This window comes from Panthera onca, chromosome A2, assembly GCF_046562875.1.
Source record: "Panthera onca isolate mPanOnc1 chromosome A2, mPanOnc1 haplotype 2, whole genome shotgun sequence".
Taxonomy (NCBI): domain Eukaryota; kingdom Metazoa; phylum Chordata; class Mammalia; order Carnivora; family Felidae; genus Panthera; species Panthera onca.
The window spans coordinates 23,753,673-23,781,454 of NC_138340.1; the positions used below are offsets into that span (position 1 = coordinate 23,753,673).

A 27,782-nucleotide genomic window follows, 5' to 3' on the forward strand; every position below is an offset into this window, starting at 1 on the left:
GAACAGATAAACTGGACCAAAACTTAAAACGGTCTTCCTTCTACTTTAGCCCATAATTACTATTTTGAACATGACTCTGTTTGCCACTGCCTACATACAAATTTTTTGTTAATTTTCCTGTATTGGGAAGATCTTGAATGCACTCCAGGATGAAAAGAGAAAAATATGCTGACAGTCCTAAATGGAGTATATGTTTTTGCAATAAAGAACACTGGTCAATATACAACTGAGGAAAAACTGAAACAGATGTGAGTCCTAGAACCACAAGCGTTTGAATTTGCCCAGAAATGCTATTTTAAACACTCTATATGTTGGTCTACTGTTTTTTTGTGGAATAATGCATTCTTGGCATCCTTAAAAGGTTTCAATATGTTACAAGGTTATCCGGAAAGAAAAAAAAAAAAAAAGCAAAGGGCTAACGTATCAATCTGTGTGGTGCTGGCCAGATTTCGGTGTAAGTTTTCAGAAAGCACAAGAACTCATATTAATTGCACTTAACACAACGAACCTTCAGTTTCCAATGAGTTTCATTCTCTGCAGACTGAGGTTTGCTTTTCCTAGAACTACTTCCAAAGAGGTATGAGACAATCCGTCCATGGTAACTTCCAACAGAGAGGTACGACAGATGCAGTGGTAAACACAAATATACTTTTGGACAAAAATACTGGTCATGGGTAAAAGCGTGTGCCTTTTCAGTTCTTCTCCTAGATGTTACAACAGCAACACGCTCTAAAACAATTAAGTTACATGCATAATGCTCAAAGAATGTGAGCAATCCTACAACCAGCTTTAAGCCATCTGCTTGATTTTTTTCTTTCTTTCTTTTCTTTTTTTTTTTTTTTTTTTTTGAACATATAGAGGAAAAGAGAATTCCCCTTTTGTTCCATTACATATATAAATCTTTTGAAGCTTCCAAAGTTTGGTTTTGGTAAAAGTCTCCACTCTTCTATTATTCTGACGCGTAGTCACCCTAAACTATCCCTCATGGTTTCTCAAAAAAAAAAAAAAAACCCTCCACATGAAGTATCTGAAGGACACTTGAAACCACTTACCAATATACAAGTAACGTTTTATTTTATATTCTATCTTCCATTTGGCATAAGCCTTTCAATGTTTGTTTTTTAAACCAGTGAAATATACAAATCACGCAAGACAGAAATATGTACATTAAAAGTACAGAATAAAGGCCATAGAAGATATACATAATATCTGAATGACAAGTAGAATATTTTACATTAAATAGTTTCTTTTAAAAACTAGGATTGTTAAACTCAACTCTCTTCATAAACATGAATCACTAAAAAGGAACAAAATCTGGTTTAGCAAATAAAAAAAATTACTTCATGGTTTTTGTATAATAAAAACCAAAAAAGTGACATTTTAAACTAATTAGTGCTTTTTAATTTCAAGATCTTTTGCTTGCAATTCACTGCAACTGAGGGGAAGTGAATATCCTTGTGCAATAAATTAAGAGCCACAGGTGGTGGAGGTGATTATGAAGACCACCAAGCCTAGGACGGTTGCAGGAGATGTGTATCTTTCCAAACTTTTAGAACAGCGTAAGTCTGAGATAAGAACACATGTGATGGGATTTTTAGGAAAACGGTGTCCTTGCTTTAAAAAAAAAAAAAAAAAATCTCTCTAACTAGCTATGTATGTCGTAAGCTCAGTTTTCCTTGGACTCAGGTACCTCCAGATCTAACAGGCACCGGTTTTCACTCTGCAAAATGAACCAAGGAAACAGACGCATTGACAAAGCTTCCGAGTTTTGAAACTCTCTTCATTTCCACCTCTATGACAAAGGAGTAATGCCCTTTCTGGAAAGTGTACAGAAATGGAGGTTGGAGAAAGGGGGTGGCACAGGGATGATGAAAGAAGTCTTCAAACCAACATGCATATCAGGTAAGACCTTCCAGATTCCTCAGAAACAAGGCTGCTTCGTGATGCTTAAGATGTGATCACATCAGGGCCACAGCCCAGGCTCAACCCAGAAACCTTTTGGAAAAATCCCAATTGGATTGCAATGAAGGATAACAATGCTCTAGACCGAGAAATAACCCCAGAGTAAACTAGAAATCACTGGCTGCACTGAGATATAATTATATTTATATTTATATATAGATGTGTGTGTGTATATATATATATATATGTTATTTACAAAAGACTTTGAGATATGAGGCACCATTAAACCTTTTCCCCCCCTTATAAATGCAACTGTTCAAGTACACTAGAACAGTCTTGGGGCACACCTGCAGTATAATAGGAAAAGCTTGAGTGGAAAGTCTCTACACAGGATCACAACAGTGAACGCAGCAGCACCTCTGGGAACTCCATTAGCCATGTTAACGTCATTAAAACATACAAAAACTGGTGCTCCTCCAAATAAAAGTTTTAGGGAAAAAAAAATCCCTAAGTAGTGGACTGTCTCCCAAGTGGAGCTTGTAATACTTCATTTCCTGTCCCACAATCAAAGGGGACCCAGTTGAGCTGCTGCCTTTCGCAACATGGCCAGCATCACATCGCAGCAAAGCAAGGAGGAATCAGAGAGGTCCTGGGGTCAAGTAGGAGGACCGATTTCACTCTTTCCCCTCAAACAGGTTTTCTGCTCTGGTGCAACGCTGACCTGCACACAATTACCTTGTCGTCTGGGCTGAGGATCTGTGAATGGATTCATTTACTATTTTTCATTAATGTTATTTATTAACCAAGTATCCCTAAGAAAATTACAGTATATTTTTCTTCATATTCAAGCCAACCTCCCCACCTCTCTCCAAACAAAAAGTCTAGTACCCAGAACCACATGGGAATCCTTTTCCAATCTGATAACCTAATTCCTGTTAACAGCTTCAAGTCAGTATCTTGATACCTGTGTTTCTCAGGTCTTCAACTACCGGGATTTTCCTCCCTGCTCCCCAAGTTTCAGTAGCTACTACTGTAAGACCATCTGCAGATAGAATGTTTGAGAAAACAGACACAAATAATATACCTTCTTCCTTTGAAGGATAGGAGATTCTGGCTGTTGCCTTTTAAATTACCATTTTGAAACTGTTTCAGGTTGGCAGTCCCTAGGGAAGGGGGTGGGGGAGGGCGCCTCATTTTTTGTTGGTTTCTCAAGACCTCTCCACCCTCCCCAGAGCATTCGCAATTCACTTTGATCACAGAGGCTGGGTCCTGCATAGATCTGTACCACCCCCTTCCAGTTGGATGCTACCTGTTCCATATCTGACCCCTTAGTTGAGAAAAAGAAAACATTTTTCCCTTCTAGATGTGCACACAACTAAGGGTACATGTAATTCCCCCTCATCCTGTACCGTCAAAAGAAGTTTTGTCTTACCTTTTCAAAGATGCACAAAATAAATATTTTTTTCTTGGTTCCCACCCCCCATTATTGCCAAATAATAATTAAAATATTAATAATAAACCACAGAGTTTTTAGATGGGAACAGAAAAAAAAATGGTTCCGGTTGTAATTCTCAGGGGAAAATAAAACAATATTAAAAAAAAAAAACAGAATCACTGTACTTTCTATAAATAAGTGGGTCCTGGGGGCGGGGCAGGGTGACAGGCAGGCGTCGAGCGCCCGCTACTTGCACACGAACTGGTCCACGATCTCCGTGCACTTCTTGCACTTGACGTAGCAGCACCAGTGGAACTTGCAGTGGCAACGCTCCGTCTGCACGGTCTTGAACTGGTCGTAGCCTCGGCCACAGCACATGAGCTCGCAGCCGTCCATGCCCTCGGATGTCTTGTTGCACAGGCGGCCCTGCGTGCCCAGCGAGCCCGTGCTCTCGTTGCGCACGCAGTAGTCGGGGCTGGGGTCGATGTAGACCAGGTCCTGCGTGGTGGGCGAGTTGAAGCGGCTGTTGACCTGCACCAGCTTGCCCCGGCTGTTGAGCCGCATGGCGGCCGCGCTGTCGTACTTCTCCTTCAGGGCGTCGCCCACCTTGCGGAAGTCAGCCAGCTGCAGCCAGCAGGTCTTGAGGCTACAGGAGCCCGACACCCCGTGGCACTTGCAGGCCACATCAGCCAGGTTGTACACCGTCTGTGAGGAGACAGCACAGTCAGTGTATGCACTCCCGGACGAGCCCCAGACAGCCGGCGGACGGGATGTTAGCAAAGCTCCCGTCCACCTTCTACATGGAGCCATGGTCACCGGCTAAACCCGGGCCTGGGCGCTTTCCTCCTCATCCTGTGCCACCAGAAGTCTTGCGCTGCCGTCTTCAAAATAAACATGCTCTTAGCTCCTCATCACCATATTCTCACACATCACTGTAACAAACAGCCAGCTTTGAACTGAGAACAGGGAGAGACCACTCAAGTTGCTTCCTTTTTTACAGGGAAACACTACAGCAACTACTACATCTTGAACGCTCATCCCAGAGCTTATTTACCATTCCTCGCCCTCATTACCTGGATTAATCCCCACAGCCAGCCTATAAGGGAAGTGCTAGTATCGTGCCCATTTCACAGAGAAGGAAGGTGAGGGCCATACAGTTGAGTTACTTGCCCAGCCACTGGGAGGTAAGGGTGCCAGGATTTCAACTCAGACAGTTGGGCTCTCAGCTTATGCTCAGTGACTTGCTCATGGGCAACCCAGCTGGTAAGTAGGAGGGTTGGGAGGGGTCTAGCTCAGGTGGGATCAGGGTTCAAATCTTCATCACTATTATTATTGCTGTGTGCCAGGCACTGTAATCAGAGCCTTTATGCTGTTTATCTCATTTAATCCTCCCAAACAACATTATAACACAGGGCGGGTTAAACGATGGCACAGTGACGCAGAGAGGGAAAGTGGTCTGCACAGGCCACACAGCTAGAATGCGGAGGAACAGGGCCTGGACCTCAGGTTGTCACTCCCGCTTCCGGCACAGCCCCTAACCCTACTCCACAATGCCTAAGCTAAGAGCACCCATGCCAGACCTAGGCAGATGGGAGTTTTGTCCTAACTATGCCCCTGAATTCAGGCAACTGGATTCACCTCTCAGAGCCTCCTTTTTCTATCTGTAAAGGGGAACTATAATGGTACCAACCTCAAAACATTGTTGTAAGGATAAAATTAGGAGATGCAAGGAAAGTGCTCGGCATACATTCTGATGCAATCAGTAAATCTGGTCTTCCCCAGGGTGATGAGTGCATGGCATCCGGGTGCCAGTCCTATGCTCTCGCCTGGTCACCTTGGCCTCCAGGCAGCAGCGCCCACTGGCCTGGCCTCGCAGCACTGTGCCCAGTGGTCCGGGAGGTGGCGGGTGCCTATTTACGGTTCCTACTACCCACAGTTCCTCTGCCAGTCACCCACCCGCCTGCTCCCCACCCCAGAGTCAGAGTGGTGCTGGCAAGCTGCAGAGAACCTGTCAGGAACCTGGAGGCTGGAGTGAGCTAGAAGGCTCCTTCCACCCAGAACAGCTCCCTTCTTCCTATAAAGACTCATAAGGGGCGCTATTTTTGTAAAAGGGGTGGGGGGGGTAGCAGAATGTACTTCCTTGGCATAAAGGGTTTCAGGCACTCAGCTAACGTGCAGAAGGGTTTTGCAGATGTATTTAACCTTTGCTCCCCTTTGACTAAAATAAAAAGCTAATGCCCCGAGGAGATTCTAGTATGATTTCCTGGCACAGTGTTCACAGATTTCCTCCTCCCTTCCCCCACTGTCCTGGAGAAAAACTGTCTTCCGTGTAACCTCATCTGCCAGGATTCAATTTAGCTCACAGCTCAAATTATAAAACTTACAAAAAGAATTCACTCACTATTTAAAAATGTGGATGTTATGGATGTCTGGGTGACTCAGTCAGTTAAGCTTCCGAATTTGGCTCAGGTCATGATCTCACAGTTTGTGGGTTCGAGCCCCGCGTCAGGCTCTCTGCTGACAGCTCAGAGCCTGGAGCCTGCTTCAGATTCTGTGTCTCCCTCTCTCTCTGCCCCTCCCCTGCTCACAGTCTTTCTCGCTCTCCCTCTCTCTCCTTCTCTCTCTCTCTCAAAAATAAACAAACGTTAAAAAATGTAGATGTTAAATGAAATTCTAATATTAAAGGTGCTTTTTCCAACTCTCCAAAACCCCCTCTCTCTACTTGGAAATCCCTTGACCTTCTCTCCTTGGTTGCTAAGCCCCTGATAATTTCTCTTCATGAGAGAAGTCAAAGAAATCCCCTAAATGGATGAAAGTACCAAATATGGGCACAATGAGGCCCAGAGAGTCAACCACATCTCTGTCCTGAAGGCACTTCTGGTCTGAGGCACCGGGCACACTGTATGCACAGGGTAATGTGACGTGTCCCCTGTGAGGACAGGGGCAAGCTTTATGGGCTCCCACAGAGAGTGGGGCTGACATGCCCATTCTGTGGCCTTGGTCGGCTGCAGTGGGGGAGACAGAGTCCACCACAGCAACAGGAGGCTTAAGAAAGGAGAGGCCACAACTGCCCCCGCCCCACCCGGAGCAATAATCTGACCCCTCAGGGCACCACAGGTAAAAATCTACAGTTTAGTCCTTCCCCAACACCTCCAGATGTATAACATCAATTAAAAAAAAAAAAAAACAAAAAAACCAAAAAACTTTTTTTTTAAATCTTCTTTTTTTCGAGAGAGACAGAGTATGAGCAGGGGAGAGGCAGAGAGAGGGAGACACAGAATCTGAAGCAGGCTCCAGGCTCTGAGCTGTCAGCACAGAGCCCGACATGGGGCTCGAACCCATGAAAGTTCATGACCCATGAGTTCATGACCTGAGCCGAAGTCGGACGCTTAACCAACTGAGCCACCCAGGCTCCCTTAACATCCATTTAAGAAGAAGCTAGGTTAGCTGGAACTATCTAAATCATCTTTGACTTCTCTGCTCTCAGGTTCATTATGTCCAACAATTATGATTTATCAAGCACTTACACTGACGTTAAGCTCAGCCCTTGGATTGAACCACGAGAAACCGTTATTTAATTGGTCAGAGGTAGTCAAGTATTGGTAACTTCATCTGGATCCACCTACTATATGATCCTGGTTAGTCCTCACATAATGCTAAGTGATAGTTCGTGCCATGGCCATCCAACAGATGTAGAAATGTAGAAACTGAGGCTCATACACAGAAAGGAACAGAACTGGAATTTAGCCTATAGCCCTTTACCCCGAGCTGTGACGCAGGCGTTTAATAAAAACACGCCTGGGCTTGTATTGCAATCCATCAATTTTCCTCCATGGCCATGAAGTGGTTCTCTAGGGCCTCAGTTTCCCGAGCTTTAAAAATGAGGGTGTGCGGTTAGAGGGCTCTAAGGCTCCTCCCAGTCTTCTGTATTTTACTCTGTGATTATCTTCCCTTTTCCTCACCCCAAAATACAGAAGAGTGAAATCTCTGACCAGAAAGTTCCTGGCACCTACCTTGGGTTCTGTGAAAAAATAATGGCCCTGGTTTTCAATGCTGCCAAAGTTAAGAAAAGTTTCACCCCTTCATTTTAAAGCAGCCATAAAGTGCCATGTGTTTAACCACAGGAAAAAAGGGTCTTTTTAACTATTGTGGAGAAGCTTCCCACCAGGAGAAGGAAAGAGTGGACTCAGAAGGCTGGTGAGGGCTTGCAAAGCTGGTCTCCCTGGGCACTTCTGAGTGGCTCCCCCTTCTATCCAGAGCCACCCTCGATTGGCCTGATGGTCAGACCTATAAAATTCCACACTGCTAAAAATGCTGTAGTTTTCCTAGAAGAACTCTTAAAACAAAACAAAACCCTCAATCCCTCAGGCCTGCTATCTAACGACACAAGGGGAGGCAAGCAGAAAGCAAGTAAGGGAAAAGGTAAGTTCTGGAAGCTGAGGTGAGGGCTTTCTCCACTGGGCACCTACTGGGATAAATAGCTCCCTCTCCCAAATTTAAGCCCAACCACAAACATGTTCCAGGGAGAAGGGCGAACGTTATTCACATTTTTATTTCTGAGCTGAGCTGGGCTGGCCAATTGCACCGGGGACTAATTAAAAAAGTCAGAAAAAGCTCTTTCTCAGGCAACTGCAGGAGCACCTTTGCTGGAGGGGGCCCGGGAGGGATGATTCACCTTCAGGAGGCCTTTCTGGGGCGTGCACCCCCCTTCAGAGAGGCCCATGTGTAGGTGGGGCGGGGAGGAAGGGAAGCAGAGAGAGGAGGAGAGAGCTAGACGGGGAGGCAGAGAGAGAGGGAAAGCGACCAAAGACAGAGCCAGAGTCAGAAAGGGAAGGAAGTAGACAGACGCAGAGACGGAGGGACAGGTACACACGGAGGGGCGGCACAGGGCAGGACCGAGCTAAGGAGCCGGGGCGCCCGAGAAGGGCGCGGGGCGGGGCGGGGCGGGACTCACCCTGCGGCCGGCCTCGTTGTTGTGCAAGTTCATGAGGATGCGCGCGCTCTCGTACGAGCCCTTGGCGTGGATGCGCTCCCGCTCGCGCGCGTCCACGAACTCCTTGGCGAAGCGGTAGCCGTAGTCGATGTTGTCGCCGCAGCCGCCCCACAGCCAGTCCCGCGGCAGGTCCTTGGGGCGCGCGGCGCGGCTGCAGCCGCACGTGGACAGCTCGCCCTCGCGGCACGCGCGGCTCATGGCGTTCACCACCCCCGCGGCGCTCACCGCGTACGTGAAGGCCGTCTCGCGGCTGCCTGTGGGCGGGACGCGGGGGTCACCGGGCGCCTGCCCGCGGCCCCGCGGGGAGCGCATCGGGAGCCCCCCAGCGGCCCCGGGCGGGGGCAGGGGCGCCCCAGCCCTAGCACCCCTCCGACCCGGGCCAGCCCCCCCGCCCCCACCGGCCGCGGGGAAGCCAGGAGAGCCGCCCCAACACGCAGCAGCAGCAGCAGCAAGTGACGCGAGCGGCAGCCCCCTGACGTCTTTGCTCTCACCCTGAAGGGCCCGACAGCGGACTCTTCCGCTGTTGTGGTTTTCCCTACAACTCCTGAAAATCCTGGAGACTGACTTCCCAAAAGGCACACGAAACAAGTCATGGAGGGCGAAGAGAATGTGGGGAGACTTCCTTACACTTAATTTTAACGTTTGGTGTCTTCTGAAAATCTCAGGCCCTAGAACGCGGAGGCTGCAGCAGCCACACGCTTGTGGCCTGGCTCCCCTTCCTCCATCATGCAGCCTGGTGCCTGTCTCAGGCCAGGACTTCTCCAGAGGACATTTCTAAACCTGTCCCTACAGTACTGTAGTGAACCGTGCCTCTTCTTAAATCCCAAACCGGGTTAGCCTGGTAACTTCTCCTTCAGGAAGATGGAGGTCTACTTTCACAACAGCCTGCTGTCTCTGATGCTACTTCCTCAACCCCCTTCCCCACCCCATAGCCTCTGCCTCAAAGTGTTGGAATAACAGCAAGAAGAGAAAAAGCACAATCTCAGGGGAGAACAAAAAAAAAAGGTCTTCTCTTTCCCCCTCTTTCTTGTAAAGAATACTTCCCTGTAAGACACTGATAGAGGAGCCCTGCCAGGAGGAAAATGGAGGCAGTCACAGACTACCTTAATTTTCACTTGTACATGGAGACATTTCTGTAACAAGAAGCCACTGAAAATAAAAATGTCGTGCTATGAGAGAGAAAGGGTTAACACCCTGCCAGCTGAAGCTGGGCCTGAGGGGTATACTAGGGGTGGGGGGCTCATTTCCCTCAACTATAAAATAGGGGTATTGAACTAGGTGCCTAGGTTAAAAAAAAAAAAAAAGCCCCTTCTGGCCCTGAAATCCCTGTACATGAATAAGTTGCTCCTACACTTAAAAAGCTTGCTAACCATCTTTTTTTTTTTTTTGGGGGGGGGGGGGGATGCAGCAGCAGAACAGCTGACAACAGGACTCAGACCCAACCAGGCTGAGGAGGGGGGCTGTACCAATTCCAGGGCCCATGGGCTGCCCTTCTCTTGCACTTCAGCTCTACATTTCAATCCACAGCCATTTGTGATTCCTCCTTCCAGGAATGGTGAAGATTCCCTTTTACCACAGACCTTCCCTCCCATGATTTTAAAATATGAATAACCTGAGGAGTGTGCTGGTGGTTGACAGGAGGATCCAGGAAGTTCCTAAGGGGTGTTACATCTATCTAGCTCAAATCAGAGAGCCAGAGCACATCAGGGGATGGAGTGAAATGAGGTGGGCAGGCGGATTCTAGGGAGTTATTTGAAGATTAATACTGATAGCACAGAAAATATTGTGGCCCTGGATGGGACACTTGTAGAATAAGGCAGCAGCTAGTGAAAGACATAAAAAAAATCCTCTGGAGACAGAAGAAAATAAGACACTGTCCTGTGAGTAGATAGCGCATAAAAGGGCTTTTATACAAAGACAATAATGCTGCTTTTTTCATGAGTCTACCTTGAGCATTTCCTTTCTTGCCCTGGAACACAAACTGGTAGAAATCTCCAAGCTAATTGGTCACTGCAGGGAAAACGTCAGTTTGAAAAGTGCTCTTTGGCTAATAGCCTGTGGACACAGTCCTCCTGGATGGAATACTACTGGTTCAGTTAGGCTTCCTGCCCTGTGAAATCTACATCTATTCCGACCCTCAGGCCCCTTCAAAATGGAGCCTTTCTTACATATCTTTTCACAGTGTGGAGACAAAGAAGAGACGGAGACAAAAGCTGGAGGAAAGCGTAGGGTGATGAAAAATGAGAAAGTTTCCAAAATGAAGAGTGAGCCCTTCACGGAGGCAATTGTATACAGAGCCTCCCAGGCAACTGGCACCCTAGAAAAATGAGTTGAAGAGGGATGGAAATGGCAGCCTGAGTTTCTCAGACAAGGGCCCCATCACAGGGTCAGATTCTCATGGACAGGAATTGCTCTTCACATCCCTGGTGTACTGAGTGCTTTGGAGGGGGTAATGCACGCGTGCACACACACATGCATGCACACACATGCACACACACACACCTTTCAGCATCAAAGTTGTTTTAAATTTTCCCTTAGCTCATTCTCTTCAAACAGACTCATAAATAGAAAAGTGAAAGCCAAGTAAATTTCCCACTATTGGGGTTGGGTCCATGTTCCTCTTCCACAAAAATCTATTCTGTTTTTTCTTCTCTCCATCTCTTTAAATAAATAGAAGAGAAGGCCCCATCAGCCTTTCCACTGCGAACCACCCAGCAGCAGCTTCCTGTGCTGTGAGACCCCAGGCACCTGGGGGACTTTTGGCAAAGGAGAATGTGTTCTCAGATGCCCAGGACATCAGCTAACTTGACAGTGGTATCTAGCAAGGCTCCCTTGGAGGCTGCCAGGAGGTTCTACTGGGACCCACTTACCACCAACCCAGATGGGAATACCACACAGCTGAGGACCAGAGAGAGTATCTGCAAGGGACAATTAAATATAAGCCTTTGTACCAAAGGTTCTGCTTGTTCCCTGAGGAAGCAGGCCCTTTGAATCTTGGACCACATTTTAAATAAATCTTCAGCAGAACTCAAATCCACTTAGCAAATGATAGCTTATTCTGAACATTTTGGCCCAAAACAGGCTACATATGAAGACAAGAAGAGAATCTTAAATCAAAGCTGTGTTCGAGGGACTACACAGAGAACCTTGCCAATTGCTGTTTTGCTTCCTGGCTACCATTAAAAATGTATTGATTTTTGCTAACTCATATACCTGTGAAAACATGCCCCCATTATTTTGAGAGGAAGGCAGTTTAGGGGGAAGGCAAAGGTGAGAAGAGAAAGCTGACAACTTACCATTCTGATACAGCTAAAAAAAAAAAAAAAAAAAAAAAGAGGTTTTGAACTTACTCACAATTTCAAAATGCAGAATGGAATCTCCACCACATCCCCAATTAACTACACAGGGCACCCCATATTCAGGGAAAGCTCCTGTGTTCCTGACGCTGAACTCCTAGATTCAGATCCCAGTATATACATTAGCACTTTTTAATCATTAACAGGAAGGACAAAGCCCTATGAAACTGCAGGCTGAGGCTGCAGACCATTTTCCCATTCAATTAAAGGAATGGCTTCCAGTCCTGTATTATTTTAGTATATGAAGTCGCTTGGCTCAAACATCCACTGACAACTCTTTTTTGTTCTCAATGAATGCACTTTTCAGGGTTTTTAAAAAAGCATTTTATCCACCCGTGACGGATATTAAGCCAACTTTTTTTTTTTTTTATCTTCAGTCAGTCTAAACAGTTAATTGCTTTGATAAATGGCTTCTTATTTTAGGAATCACCGCAGTCATATTAATTATAAGGGCTTGTTTGCATAAAACTAAATGGACCTAAAATACTCACACTAGAAAACACACATAGGATCACATCTGTCAGATAGCATCCTATGCTATTAAAGCAAACCAGAGGCAAACTGATTTTCTAAATGCTTCGCCTTTAGCCCAATTTTAAGGCCACCTCCTCCCTGCAGGGAATAAGTTCAATGATACATTTAATATACAGAATCTGAATGCGAGCAATACATTTAAGATTTTTTTTAAGTTTCTAGGTTGAGATCTGAAGCATGTGCTTTTATATCAATTGCCAAAATCACAATGTAAATTGGATCACTTCTAATTAAAATTCTTTTTGGTACTAAAAATAAAGCTTTTTAACATATATATCTCTGTAGCCTCAGGAAATATCTATATTAGGAAAATTAAAACCTTATTCACTTCCAACAGATCCAGCATCCGAAAGAGGACAGTATTTAGTTTGATGCTTGGGCCATGTGAATTGTGGCTTACGACACTTCTAACAGTTACAAGAGTTTTGAAGTTTAAAAGGATATAAATGACTCAGCTTTCCTCATCCACTTTTGAGAAACCAAAATAAGTGTTCTGCTTCTATTTTAAACAAAATGCTTTTTCGAAAAAATCAAGTGTTCAGAAAACACGGAGGTGTCTTTGATGCTTCCCTTCTGATTTGGTTTAAAAAAAGCCCAAAGCTTATAATCAGGTGTGGGGACAGCAATGAAGGCAAGCAGAAATAAAGACAAAACTTCCCCAGCCAGCACCCTGCTGGAAAGATTCCCCTCCTTATCAAGCCGGTCAGTAAACCCTAAAGCCTTTTTCCAGAAGAATAATGGACCTATATTTGAAAATATGTGAAATGGTTTCCTACCTATCTGCATAACCCTGCCAAAAACAGAGGTGTTATCCACGGTACTGCAATTCCACCTTCGATGTCGGAATTGATACTGGCATTCTTTGATGCCTGTCTTCGCGCCTTCTCCGATGTACTGCATGTGGTCCTGATACAAGTGGCACAGTTTCTTCTGTCCTTGAGAAAGTCCTGCCAGTTGGCTGCAGAGAGGCTGTGCTCCTATGATATATACTTCTGACATCTGAACAGGGTTATTCATACCTAGCGACCTAAAAAGGGGGGGGGGGGGGGGAGATGTGCATTCAAGATTTACGTGAACTCTCGAGGTAGGCCCCCTGAAAGCATGTCAGCAATACATGGTTTTAAGCACACAGATGCTTTTTCTCTCCTGCTTGTCCTCATGACAAAGTATGAGGAGGGCTTCATAAAACTTCTCTGTTTAAACTGCACTCAGAAAACGGAGGTATTGTAGTCCCCACCCCGCCATCTGGCTCCTCAGCTAGGTTTTCACTCCCTTCCTTGCCCTCCTTGCCATATACCTGAACCAATATTTCCGGAATGCGCTCAGAAAAGGGGGAAATGGCGGTTTTGGGGATGGGCCTCTGACATTAGAGAAAGTGACTCACTTTGCCCCACAAATTGGACCGATCTGCCTTTGCAAATGTATGAATGCCGAAAGTAGACACAATTAGACACGGGGAGGAGATAGAGGTTCCTTCTGACTGATGGAAGGATGCTGAGGCAAATATAGAGACTGGAGAAAATTCACCGTGTTCTGGACATTTTAAAAGGGCTCCTTATGTGATTGTCAAAGACCCAAGACAGGGTATCCAGTGAGTACAAGTCATGTTTGACAGTCAGAAAAACGCTGTTCATTTACAGGGAAAAAATATCCAGAAGGCCGTCAGAAATAATCCCCTGGATATACTGCAGTCGATCTACAAGGCCCCTAACCAGAAAGAAACCCTCATTTAGGGACATTTGACTACTTCAAGTTAACTTCCTTTTGATCAAATTTCCAGCGCAAATACTTCCCCACTTGGAGTTTAGCTGTCTTCCTACAACTCTGCCTACTTCAGACCCTGAAGGTTAATAACCTCAAGTGACAGAAAATAAAAGCTGGAACTCACTTTTACTACCCAGAGGTGGCAAAAAGTAAATTTTATAGATGGGCTTACAATTATTAGAGAAGTGAATTTTGGTTCCCTTTTATTACGTGATGTACTACAAGCATACATCTGAACAAGGGCCTCATAGAGAAAAGCGAAGATTTATAGGTTCCCATTCCCTATGGAGCTAAAGATAAGCTTGACAATATTAACAAGTTAAAAGAAAATTCTGATTTCTAGATATATAAGGTAAAATATATTATATACATATGCATGAGATAAATGGACTCAAATTCAGGATTCAGCTCTGAAAACTGCAGCATCATACAAATGAATCTTTTAAAAAAATTAAAATAAAATAAAGAATATGTACTTAAAAGGAACTTACCACCAAGAATTGGCTTCTATTACAACCTGGGCGAAGGAGAAAAATATGGCCAAAGCCATTAGGAAGAACTTGGAAGACATTGCACTTCCAGCCATCCCCAAAGCAACTCCTGGGCTTAATATTCCAATCGCCTTCTGGAGAGGGAAGAAAGGAGCAGATGTTTATTGCCTCTCAGATAATTTTCAAGCATACAAGTTTAAACAACGGAAGCATCCGGGGTCTCTTAAGTTTACTGTTGATTGACTGCGCTTCTCCTCCGTGAGTTTTTTGATGGCAAGATATAGGCAGTTTCTTTTTCCAAATTAATCCACCCACGCAACCTCACCAGGAAATCTGATTTCGCTGGGATCCTGCGCGCGGGGCACGCCAGCGATTACAAACATGTCTCAATGCTGTTGAGTCAAAGCCCCGGTGCCAAGCGCTGCCTCTTTCCTGCTTGTTCGCTTCCCGCACCCCCTCGCTCCCCTCTAGTCCGCGCTGTGCTGGGTCCTTCCTCGGAAGGAATTCACTCGGGAACCCGCCGCCACCCTCGTCCGCTCCCCAACCTGGGCCGAGCAACAAGTGGAGCCGGAATTAATTCCATGGGCGAGAGCAGCGCGAAGGCGAGTGGAGCGCGCCACCGGCGGCTGCGGAGGAGGCGGGGTGGCCGGCTCAGGGGTGGGGGAGTGGGGGTTGGACGCGGGAGGGAAGGGCAGGGGGTGGGGGGCGAGGCCCCGGGGAGCTGCGTGCGCGAGAGTGCCCAGCTGGGAAATGCAGCTCGGAATTAACAGCGTATGTTTCATAATCAGTTTACAGGCCGCTTTGGGGGAAGCCACTTCCAGAGGGGGAAGGGCAAGCGGGGTTTCCTTAGGATACTCTTCAGCCAGACTGGAGTGGGGAGAAGGCGATGGGGGGGGGGGGGCACGAGGGATAACGGGGAGAGAGATCGGTTCTCTCAACCAAGGAAACCGGAAAACTGTGCCCCCTCCCTTGCCTGCGGGCTCCTCCTCGGACTCAGTGTACCCCAGAGAAGAGATAGCACCCCCGAGGAAAGAAGGGGGTCCGGGTCCCACTGTCCTAGGTGAGGATCCCTTCCTTGCCTTCCCACAAGTTCTGATTTTTTCATTTCACTCTCCCTCCCGCCACCCCCCCTTCTGTCCCCACTCCTGACAGCTGCCACGGAGAAAGAGGAAAGGAAGCCAAGGGCGACTCCAGTTTCCTCCGGTTATGGTCTGGTGTTGTCGGCCACTTCGCCATCGCGCCACAGTGAGCCTGCCCTTAGAACACCCCCACCCCACCTTCCAGCCCAATTCAGACTCGGTTCGGTAAGTCCCGGACGGTGAGGGTGCAGGGCGAGGCCAGAGCCGGTTCGAGTGAGCCCTAGGCGGGGCCAGAGATGCGCCGGCTTCCGCGGCGGCTGAGCCCCTGGATTGCAGGGCACAGAGGGCCCAGGCGGTGAAGGTTCCCGTCGTGAAGCATTTCGGGGGCGGGGGGCGGCCTTGAAAGATTTCGTTGCCGTTCCTCCCCACTGGTGACTTCTCCACCTGTAGGCGGCGGCGGCGCGAGACAGTGGCGGGTGCGGGTGGGAGGAGCGGGTTTCCAAAATCCTCTTTTACATTTCTGATTAGGGTAGCCCGCTGCACCGCCCGCAGCCCCCAGGGAGCCCTTTCCTCGGGAAAGGAAAGGTGAGCCGCCTTGGGCAGCAGAAGGTCCTGGAACGTGCGCCGTCAAAGGGGCAGAGAGGACCTAGGCGGCCTTAGAAACACTTAGGGGCCCAGGAGCGTGCCAAGGCTTTTCCCAGCCCGCCGTCCTTTGGACCAGGACAGCTCGGGGCTTCTCCGAGAGGAAATGTTTATGTGGTCCCCAGTGCCCGCTAGCCAGCGCTCTGACCCCTTGGCCCACTTGTTCTCCAAACACCGCAAAGCGAGGGGCGCATCCCGGAGAATAGAAACCTGGGATTTCCCCAGCCTAGGAGAGAGAAGGCTCGGTCTCCCTCCCCACCCCCGCCAGAAGTGTCAAGTTTCTTCTAGGGGAGGGGGTGGGCTGCGAGGTCTGCCTTCGCGCGCGGCCCAGGCTGCAAAATCGACTCTCCCCCCTCGGCGGACAAGGCCGCGCGCGCACACACACACAACACACTCATGCACATTCACACAAACACATGCACAGACACACGCACCGGCGTGCTTCCGAGACACCGGCGGAGAAGACTGCTGGCCGCGCGCACTTTCCGAGCTTCCCGACGGGCGGGGCGCGCGGGGCGGGGCGCGCGGGCAACGGAGAAATTGATAACAGATTCGGCGGATTACAGCGGATCTCTTTGTTAGAGGCGAAGCCACACAAACCGAACCGACTTTGGGCCGAAAGACCCCGGGGAGAGTCCGCCCGTTCCCAGCTAGGAGTGGGCCATTGGGTCTACGAGACTCAGTCTCCCCAGCTCCATACTGGGGATAGGCCAGCTGTTCCCAAAGGGGATCGGGCAGGAGAGCCCCGCGAGTCGCGTCTCCACTTAACCCCGCGCGCTTGCCCGGAAACACCTTGGCCTTCCTCCCGCTCCAATCCCCATGCAACCCCCAAAAAAGGCCCCACAAGTTTGAAGCACTGAAAGAACCCACAGCCAAGTAATAAATACATCGACTTTGTAGGGTAAACACCCCTGCCTGTTTACCAAGAGATCTGATCCGAAAAGACCGTACGAAACGAGACCTCTCTGGACACTGTCACACCAGGGCTAAAACAAAAGTTCTGCGCAGAGACTGAGTTTACCAAAGAACGGGCTGAATGTTTTCGGACACTTCCAGGGCCCGGCGAAACTCACTAGTGTACGGATCCTCAGAATCTGTTCCTAGCGTGTGATGGGGAGGGGGATTTCGGGTACTTGAGAGGTTCTAGCGCAGGGGAGGGGTGAGGTGGGGGTAGGGCGTTCCTGCGCCCTTGTTTCCAAAGTCAGAGCAGCTCAACGCAGTGGTGCTTATTCGATATCTCCTCCAAAGCCTTCGCATTGGATTGAGGTGTGCCTAAACCTTCTTTATCAACTGGGGTGCAGGCGGGGGGGGGGGCGGGGGTGAAGAGGGGTGAGAGAGGGGAAACCATCACTCTGGTTAGAAGAGGTTCCTGGGTCACAGAAAGCTTCCCTACCAGGCGCAGCACCCAAATCCTCGGCCCCACCGCCCCTAAAGAGAAATTCCGCAAAGGCAGGGAGAAGATTCTCGACCCTTGGCCACTGGTGCTACCTCACTCGGTCTGGGCATGCCCTTTCACTAGGCTTTTTGCGTCCAGAGTGCCCCCCCGCCCCCGCCCGCCCAAGTCTGTGAAAATGGAAATGACGAGGGAGACCAGCGAGGAGTCTGAAATGTATGACCTGGGCTCACGGTGGCTAAAAGGATAGGACACTCCAAGAATGCCAGCTCTTGGTGGGAAATAAACTTTGCCTTCCCCACTGTGATCTCTCCTTGAAGGAGAGAAACAGAAAATTGCGGAAGATAAAAGGCATCAACCACAGCATTGGGACGCCCTGCTCCAGGAAATGCGGAGAGAAGCGGAGTGGATAAGGATGAGCAAGCCCAGGCGGACAGGAGATCTGCTTTGGGGGAGCAGGCAACGAGGGAGCACTCCCTCACTCCCCTAGCCTGGGCGCGGGGTGTCCCTGGCCACCCCTCGCGGGCGGACACTGCCAAACAACAGTGTCTACTGCGCTCCAAGTGTGTGGTGTGTGTAGGGGGTGGGGGGTGTAGGGAAGCCAGACAGAGAAGGTGGTGGGAGCTCCTTGCGCCCAAATCAGTGCAAGGATTGCCCAGGCTCAGGACTGAACCGCAGGTCCTGTAACAAGGACTCTCCAAAGGCAGAATTGTGGCTAAGCCCAGCTGTGTTCCCTGTCTCCCCACTTCCATCCCCTGGACAAGTCTCTCCAGACTTCAAGACTCTCTCTTTCTCCTCGCACACACGTATCACTTCCACCTTCTCACACAGGTTGTCTAACTCCTAGCACAGATTCTCAACTCTATCCAGAAGAAGAACATAGTGTCCAGTGGAAGGAGAAAAAACTAAAGATCAGTTCAACCCCTATCCTTCAGAGGCAGTTTGAACTCCACTTTTTAACAGACGAAGAAATTGAGGTCGAGAAAGAGAAAGCAACACTTGTCACCTCCCACTGACGGCACTGGTGAGAGCGCAGAAGCCGGACCCTAGGCCTCCTAGGGCGACGCTCCCGTTCCTTCACCCTGGTGAGGAGGTAAACCCTTCCTCCACACGGCCCAGCCCGGTTTGCTGGATCGGACCTCTGGCCCCTTCCGTGCGGCGGCGGCCGCGCATTGCAGCTTGTCCTCTGGGAGTCTCGGAGAGGCCCTCCTGGGAGGGGAGAACCTGGTGGTCGGGAAGGACCAACGGAGCCAGAGGTGGGAGGGAGAGGAGAGCGGCTGCCTGCCGGCCCCAAAGAACAGACTCCCAGGTGTCCTACCTCAAGGCAGCCAACAGGGGGCAGTCGGCACCGCACGGCGAGGATGAAAAGGCAGCGGGACAAGCAGAACTCCGCGCGCACGGTGCTAATAACCCCTTGTGCACCGAGGCGCTCCGGTGAGGGAAGGGAAAGAACTAGAGACTCTCGGGCCAGTCCTCCTGGGGAGGGTCCTCCTTTGTGGGGCCGGGCGGGACTAAGGCTAGTAAGCCCAAGACCCGAGAACAACTGACCCTTTACTCCCCCCACACGCAGGGCACGGATCTACACACTCGGGACAATTTCCGCGGCCTCTCCATCGCTTGCGCGCACTCAGCATTGCCCCCTCGGAACTCCCCTGGCAGAGGCTTTCTAGAAACGAAATCTCCATTATCAGGCTGGAGCAGCCTGAATATTGGCGGGAGGGCAGGGTCTGTAGGTGTGATCCCAACCCAGCCTCCAAGTGACTTCCCAAACATCGAGTTGTCCATTTAAAGACGCAAGAGGAGAAGGCGCCCCGATGCCAAACTGGAATTGTAAAGTAAAACAAGGCCGCGGGGTCTTCGGGTTTCGGGTTCTTTTTAAACTTTTTTTTGGTGGGGGATGGAGGGGGGATTTGTTTGTTTTCCAAAATATTTTACTTCTTATTCCAACCTTATTTTCAAGAAAAGTAAAACAGATCAAGAAGAGTGGAAATAAGGATCGAAGCTTGGAGGACAGGGATAGGAGAAGTTGTTTGCAAAATAGCAAGTTATATTGCAGGAAGAAATGTTAACTTTTCGCAAAAGTGAACTCCCGGTGACCCTCAGAGTGTGTGACTCGGCTTTAACATACAACTGACAATTAAAACAAACAAGAGTTCACAAACTGCCTCCCGCCCGCTCTCCCAACGCGGAGGCCCAAATGTTTCCAAAGGACAGGGCAGATTCCGCGCAGGGGGCCGGGGTGCGCTCTCCCAGCGGACGGGATTAGAGCCACCACTGCCAGCACTCCCCGCCCCCATCACCGCGGCAAAGTGCCTGAGCTCACCCAGTGGCGGCTAATAATGCTAATAACGCGACCCGGCTCCCGCGCCGGGGTGCGCGCTGGCCCCCCACCAGGCACTCTTAAAGGCACACGGCCTGCAGCTCTAGGATTCCCTGGCCGCGACGAGGCTGCAACCTGGCCTCCGGCAGCAGAGGACGAGAGAAGAGGGGGCGGTGCACGGCTCTGGGGTGTCGGCTCCTAGTCCTGCTGCCCAGTCTCCCGACCAAGGAGTCCTCCTCCCCTTTCCGAGCCCCGGCCACACACCCTCTCGGTGCCCGCGCAGTGGGCGCTCCGTAAATATTTGTTGAATTGAATCATTATCCTGTTACTGAAATATACATAGTAAATTACACTGGTGTTTCTCAGGGCAAAAGGAAAGTCATCTGTGAACCGCTTTTTTCTGTCCTGGCTCATCCTCACTTTTTTTCCCCCCAAAGTCTAAAAGGTTTGCAGAACTTTTGGTGGGACAAGAAGTCTCCCGAGAGATAGGCAGTGCGCGAAGGGGTTGGGGCGTGGGCGAAGGGGTAGAGGTCCCTGCCAGCTACGCAGGAGTTCCAGCTTTTAGAGGCAGCAGGAGAAATGGAGGGATAAGGAAGGGGGGGGAGAGGGGGGGTCAGTTAACTTCCAAAAGAAAAAAAGTAAAGAAAAAAAAAGTGGCGAGCGTCGGCAGCGCACAGAACACTTACCTTCATGGCGAGGGGGAGGGGACGCGGCTGCCGGGAGGAAGTCGCCACTAGAGCGAGGGCAGCCGAGGAATCCGAGCGGAGCGGCCGGGTTAAGCCTGGGGGGACGATCCGGCGCAGAGCTTCGGGCTCCTCCTGAGCGCGTCCGGCAGGCGCAGGAAATCACAGGCGAAGCGGTCACTGGCGCCCAAGTTTGGGGGCCCGAGCCGGAGCAGCGCCGGGATGCGCCAGGGAACCGAGGGGGCGCCGAAGCCTGTCGGCCGGTAGCAAAGGCAAAGCCGGGCCGGCGCGCAACAAGGGAGCCGCGGGTCCGGCGAGGGCGTGCAGGCGACTGTTCCGCGGCGAGGCGCTCCCTCTCCAACGTCCATCAGCGACGGCGGTAATTAGGGCTTTCCAACCCCAAATGTGGGCGTGATTGTGCAAAAGACTTTACAACAAATAATAAAAAAAAAAAATTCTTCACAAGAGGGTGAAAAAAAAATGCCCCCACTACTCAACTCTGGCCCGAGGCGGGGGCGGGGGCGATCCGCGCGCCCAGGTGCCCCCAGTTCATTCACACCACGGATTCTGCAAACTCCTGGCGGCTCACGCCTCCCGATCTCCAGCTCCTCCTCTCCAAGTCTGTGGCCGAAACGTCTGCTTCCAGGCGCTGATCCTGCGGCCGCGAGTGAGTGTGTGGACGTCTGTGTACACACACAGACACACACCCACACACCCCCACCACCCCCCCACACGCACACACTGAATCTTTGGGGCCACAGAACAATCAGGCGCGCAGGGCTTTTTCTCCAGGAGATGCCGCTGAAAATGCACAAGTCGCCATCGGAGCTACAAGAGTCAGCGCCAACTTTTGTCCTTTCATTTTACGGTTTGGCAAAAAGGGGGCGCAAAATGGGTAAAAGTTGTCCCCCGAAAGTTCTGCGCGCGGTGGGATCGGGGGGCGATGGGCGATTGCCCCAGGGGAGATACTGGCTCTCCCCCCCCCCCCCCACTCCCTTCTTTCTTCGGGTTAATCCCCGTCTTTTCCCCGCCTTTCCTGGGCGAAGGGCGAAGAGGGGCGAGGGCACCGCGGGCGTGGGGCTGGGGAGGGGCGAGGGCCAGGGGCTCCGCGGCGGCTGTTCAGTTCTGGCGGTCCATGGCCGGCGCGGCTGCCCACCTCGTTTGGCGCCGGGGCCCCAGGGGCGGGCGAGCTTGCAAGCGGGCGGCGGGCGGTCGGGGGCACGGCGCGGCGGCGGCGGCGGCGGGAGGAGCTCGCTCGGCGGCGGCCGCACCGAACCGGACTCTGGGCGGCGGAGGCGGCGCCTTGGAGCTTGCAGCAGCCTTCCACGCGATCCTGTGCCCCGCAGACTGACTGACCGCGGGGACCGTGTCCCCCCCGCCCCCCCCCCACCCCCTGGCCCTCCTCGCCAACTGCCTCACGCTCTCTCTCCCTCTCTCCGGACTCCTCTTTCCCCTGCAGTTTTCAGAGGGGGGAAAAAAAAGAATTTTTTTTTTTTTTTTTTTTTTTTTTTAAGTTGCAGAACCAAAGGCGGCTGGAAAGAGAGAGGGAAGGGGGGAGAAAAGAAAGAAAAAAAAAAAAAAAAACACAAAACCTCAACTTCGCCTTTGCGCATGCGTGGTGAGACCGGCCTATGACAAACTCCGCAGGATTTTAAAGCCGTACCAAGGCTGGGGTGCAGGGGGGGCGGAATACGCTCCCTGATCGAGCCCCCTTCCCTGGGCTCCCCATCCCCCAGGCATCTGCCGAAAGAGAGAGATTGATTCCGCAGCCGCTGCCTGCCTGCCTCCTGGCCGTCTGCGCTCTTCCAAAGCCTCCGACCCTTGGGAGGCTGAACCCCAACTTCCCGGTCTGGACCCCTTGGCTCGCCTGTCCCAGGCCGCTCCCACTGGGGCTGCAGGGGGCCTGCTGCCCCGGGCACAGAACCTCTGGGAGGACCTCCTCCCCATTCTTATCCCTGGGGGAGGGTCCCCTAAGCCCCGGGGCTGGAGACTAGGGTAGACGCACACCTCCTGCGTCGCTCCAGTGTAGTAGATTTGGGCACTGGGGTGTTCGATTGGGCCTCTGGCTGAGACCCAGGGCACCCAGACGCGGGGTGTAGTGCTGCCTGGTGAATCTAGGTGGGTGCCCTCAGATGAGAAGCCGCCGAAGTTCCGCAAAACAGAGTTCCAAGCACTGGAGCTTCTAGACACTTGCAGACACCTGTGGGTGTCCCCCCCACCCCGGACAGGGTTGGTGGATGTGTGGCCCCCACGTCCAGCATGCCAGGAGCGCCACCACCAAACCATGCCTCACAGTGGAGCACAATTCTTATTCTGAGTCCTCCCCATCGTCTAGACACCCGAGGAGGTAGAAGATACACCACACACACACACACACACACACACACACACACACACACACACACGGATTCAATTTCTGACAACCAGCAGCATGCACTTGACCTTAAAGCAAAAACTCCATAGCCTGGGTACTTCTGGGTGGTGACTGTTTTGTTTTGTTTCTTCCATCCCCCATTCCCACCCTTGGCTGACCACCCCAGGTCGCGCTGGGAGAGGGTCCAGAGACGCTGTCCCACCCTTCCTGGTCCCTTCCTGAACCTTACTCCTCTCAGCTGATGGGACTCCTTCCCAGCGCTGGCCTCCTTTTGCTAGGCAGCAAAATGGCAGTATGGGCTTCCCACAAACTGAAAGAGATGCCCTCTCTCCCTCTGGGCTTGCTTTCTTTAGCCAAGGGTGCAGGCAGCCTTGAGGAGGGGGAGCCCAAGGTCATCAAAGCTCCTCTTGAGACACCTCCCATTCATCTCCTGGGTCCCCTTTCCCCTCACCTTTAGGCCTTGACCACATAACAATGACCTATGGGTGGTTTCCAGTTTTCCATCTGTTCTGAGATGTGCCAGTTCCAGGGGAGAGTCTAAACAAGAGGGATCTGTGCCTGGAAAACCTCCCCTGGGCAGCTCCCCTCCCCATTTCCCCCTCTCCCTTCTGGGTTTTAACCAGTAACTACAGCTTGGGAGTCTCCTGGCCAAAGGAGGCAGGCAACCCAGCGATGCCCAGAGGCACCAGTTCAGCGATCCAGTTCACATCTGGAGGCACTGGAAAGTGGCAGGAAGTGACCTGTTGAAGAAGGAAGCTCTCCTGGGGTGCTGAAGCCACTCCATGCCTGAGTGTCCCTGAGTCCACATAGATGAACTTACTGCTACAAGAGAAAGGACACTAACTTGTTCTACTCCTACAGCCTGTCCAGAAACTCTGGCTATCTAACACAGACCTTTTTCTAAAATTTGCTATATTCTCAATTATCTGGATTATTGCCTGCTTTTCTCCAGTTGCCTTTGCTTGTGTAGACACAGCCCCGGTAGTTTTCACTGCCTGCTTTGCTGTCTTTCCTCTAGAGGACAGTAGTGTTAGGCAGTGGTTGAGTGCAGACTCTGAAGTTGCAACCCTCCTAGGCTACTTTCTAGCTGTCAAGTCTCACACAAACTATTTAGCCTTTCAGTGCCTCAAAATCCTCTTAAACACACAAATAAACACACAAACACACAAACAAAACACAGAGAAATATAAGGACCTGTGGCAGGGGTGCAGTGAAAAGGAAATGGATGACCTTGAAAATCAGGGACATGGCAAGAATGAACGGTGAGGGTCATGGAGTACCCAGCATGGGTCACTTCCCAGACGCTCCATACCTGCTCTTCAGAAAGCAGAACTGGACCTCATGTGACAAGACCGTTTATAATCTTGATTTATTCCAGTTACAGTGAATGGCCACACTTTTCACTGAAGAAATGGGAACAGCATTGCGTTATTGGGTACTTCCCCAGATTTCACTGGGGCCTTCCACAAATTAAATAATTATATGCCCCCATTTTATCATTCAAAAAAATTCCAAAATTTTCTGACACACCGATCTGGCCCCAAGACTTCAGATACAGGATTGTGAGTTTCATCTGAAGATACTAATGATGTGTGTGCTGAGACTACACCCCACAAGGGTGCTGGAAGCTCTGTAACAGTATCTTCCATGGCTAGAACGGTGCTGCTCAGAACAGTGCCTGGCACCTAGTAGGTGCCCAAAAATATTTGTTGAATGACCAAACGAATGCATGAATGGATAAAAGTGTTATTTCCAGAGAACGATGTCAAAGGGAACCAACTGGAAATCCATTTTAAGCCTTCAGTCCGCAGGGTGCTTCTCTGGAAAACCAGGCTCGGTTCTAAGAGCCAGTCCATTTCTGGGTGTTGGTGGACTTGCCTAGGGGGTGAGCAGACGGTTGAAAGAAGGGAAACCAATGCCTCTCCATCCCCACCTTCAAAGGTTCTTGTTCAATCCACCTCCAATTTGTGGAACTCCCTGTTTCCCCTTGCAAACCCCATGTGCATTTGGGTGTGTGCACTCAGATTGAGTCATCTGCAGGCACAATAGCAAGGCATCACCATGCTCCACTCATTAAAAATGCTTTTGAGTCTGTGGAACAAATAAATCAATAGTTTTGGCTGCTCTCCCAACAGGGTTATTTCACCAAAACGGAGCGCAAGATAAGGAATTTACGAACGATCGCATCCCCTGTGCTGCCTTCCCCAGAGTGGGAGAAAGCAGCGCCTGGGTTGTCATTCTGGGAAAATCGACCCCCCTTTTATGCCCAGCAAATAATATTTTATGGCCCTGGGTTTATGGTGGTGTTTTAATGATCCACTGTAGAAAGGGGTTTTCTCTCCAGTCACTAGAATTTGTTAAGAAGGGCTGGAGGCTATAAAAGAGGGGTGGGCCCCAGGGACAAACAGACTCCATCTTCTGAAATAAACTAATAAAGCACCCCAAGATGTTTACTCCTTCGCCTCAGAGTCAAGACCAGCCGGGCTGCCTGCGAGGGGCCCACAGATGGAGCACTAAACAGAACAAAGAGGCCGGAAGGGGGTCGGGGCTTCCTCACCACCACATGGCCACAGTCAAAGTAATACCGTCGCATTGTGATGCCACCAGCCCCTGGGCTGCGGAGGACAGGGACCGCCTTGAGGTTGGAGGACAGTTTTGGACACCGGCCTGACTCAAGCTCTCCTTGTACTGTGTTCCCCTCACTGAGAGCCCTCTTTATTTTTATCATCAATGGTGCTTTACAGGAGGGCAGTGGGAGGAGGGGGGGGGGGTCTGAATGGATACTTTCGGCTTTTTTTTTTCTTTTAATTTTAAGGGGCATCAGGGCCAAACAAACCTGAGTCTGAATCCCAGCTCTGCCTCTCGCTGACTGAGTGGTCACTTCCCCTTCTGCGCCTCAATTTCCTCCCCTGTAGAATGGAATATATTAGAGATGTTCTAACAATTGATGTTCCAAAGGCCCCTGTAGATAGCTGTTGTGATTATTTCAACACTAGGAATGTCTGTCCCGGGGGCCCTGGGTAAAATCCGGAGACAAAAAAGTTGCCTCAGGAGGGGTGGGGGAGGGGTCCAGGAAAAGAGGAGAAATGTGAGAGGCAGTTATAGGATTATCTGCAGTGTCTGCATGATAGAATCCAATAAGTATGAGGCTGATAAGATAATAATGACTAATGAATAATGGTAACAATTGCTGGGGACATTGTTTGAGCTCTTACTATGCACCAGATGCCGCCTGTTGGAGCTCTTTATATTCATTGATGTGTTTTATCCTTATTACTTCATGAGGTAAATCCTATTATTATCTGCATGATATGGAGAAAAGGAAAGGTTTAAAGAGGTCACAATTTCTATAAACTCAAGCTGTTTTAGTGTCCAAAGCCGAGGGTATGAACCCTGGCAATCTGACTCTAAATAACAGAGACTTAGCGACCACACTTCATCTACCTATAGAGACAAAACTCGTTTTTAAAAGGCGTCTTCCTGGTTCCCCAAGTGTGCCCACACTTTCTCCTTGGGCCTCTCCCATATAAAGCTTACTTTCAGTGGAAAGAGTCTCTCCTGAAAGCTTCTGATTCACTCCCATAAGCACTAAACATGAATACCGGCAGAATCAGCCACACCAACCGGCCTGTGGAAGATTTGTCCTTTCTTCGTTAATCAGCTTACTATGAAGTCTTGACCTTCCGCCCTCATTCTACCACTACCATCAGGAACCACAGCATCCATACTGGGCAATCCGCCTTAAATTCTGACCTCATGTGGAGCAGCGTCCCGTGAATTCCCCATTATCTGGAACGAGTTTGGTCTGGTGTTCCTCCTGTGTTATCCCTGAAGCATGGGTGAGGACGTGAGGTCTCTCTCACCAGGGCAGCTCAGAGTATATCATTCCCCTGTTTAAAGTCCTTCAAGGACTCGCCAGTTTATCGGATAAAGTGAAAACCAGTCCCCACCTGCCTGCAAGGCTCATCAGAATGCATCTTCTGCATTTGCTGTTCCCTCTGCCTGAAAAGCTGTTCCTCTGATCTGGGTACTTCACACTATGCAGGTCGCCACCTCAGCGTGCATATTAACTTAACGTAGCCCCTGCTCCCCCTGCCGATGATCCTCTGTATGATTTTCTTCTTTCATCCTGACCTAAAATTCTCTGACTTCTTTTGCATGCATGTTTATTTATTTTCTGTCTCCCCTCACTAGAATGTCAGCTCCAGGAGAGCAGGGATCTTGTCTGTCTTGTTCAAACCTATAACCTCTAGTAATTGGCACAGAGGAAGTGCTCAGAATAAATGAATAAATGAATGAATGAATGATCATACCCATAGCCCTATAACTGCTAAGCAAGAGCTTCAACCCTGGTAATCTGACTCTAAATAGCAGGGGCTTAACCACCATAATTTATCTACCTATAAAGAAAGGAAAACTGTTTTTTGAAAGGTGTCTCCCTAGTTCCCTAAATGTGCCCACACTTTTTCCTCTGGCCTCCTCCACACAAGGCTTACCTTAAGTGGAAGGAGTCTGATAAGAGAAATAGTTTTCCTCTGAAGAAAGACAGTATTCTATTACTCTCCCTTCTTGTCATACTGTTTCTTCTGAAAAGTTTTCTCTTAACTGGCATTTTCTCATAAAAGACAGCTGAGATGCTCAATCTTGTTATCCATCCCGTGTTCTATGTGGGCCAGTGGGCATCTAGATACTGGGTTTAGAATGCACATTAACCATTTCTGGGGGGACACAAGTCCATTTAGTAACATAGAAAGAAGTTGACTTTCTCATCTGAGAGATAGGAGAAAATGCTGGAATTTTTATTTTGCCTTATTTT

General features: G+C 49.9%; 1 protein-coding gene across 2 annotated transcripts; it reads right to left on the reverse strand.

The window, feature by feature from the left end:
• Positions 1-1,048: 1,048 nt before the first annotated feature.
• On the reverse strand, positions 1,049-21,972 carry WNT5A (Wnt family member 5A). 2 transcript variants are annotated; one of them, XM_060631326.3, is made up of 5 exons: positions 20,596-21,972; positions 14,476-14,609; positions 12,997-13,247; positions 8,292-8,584; positions 1,049-4,042 (listed from the first exon to the last, which is right to left on the reverse strand). In XM_060631326.3, exons 1-5 carry the CDS (start codon positions 20,599-20,601, stop codon positions 3,584-3,586), a joined length of 1,143 nt encoding a protein of 380 aa, XP_060487309.1. In that variant the 5' UTR covers positions 20,602-21,972; the 3' UTR covers positions 1,049-3,583. The 2 variants fall into 2 exon arrangements, with proteins under 2 accessions (XP_060487309.1, XP_060487307.1); XM_060631324.3 differs by lacking the exon at positions 20,596-21,972 and adding an exon at positions 15,021-15,137.
• Positions 21,973-27,782: the final 5,810 nt, after the last annotated feature.

What these genes read in the sequence shown, in the direction of transcription:
- WNT5A (XM_060631326.3), bottom strand. An exon ending in ATAGAAGCCAATTCTTGGTG is followed by an intron (nt 13,248 to 14,475) that starts GTAAGTTCCTTT and finishes CCCCCTTTTTAG; the next exon opens with GTCGCTAGGTATGAATAACC. An exon ending in ACAACGAGGCCGGCCGCAGG is followed by an intron (nt 4,043 to 8,291) that starts GTGAGTCCCGCC and finishes GTCTCCTCACAG; the next exon opens with ACGGTGTACAACCTGGCTGA.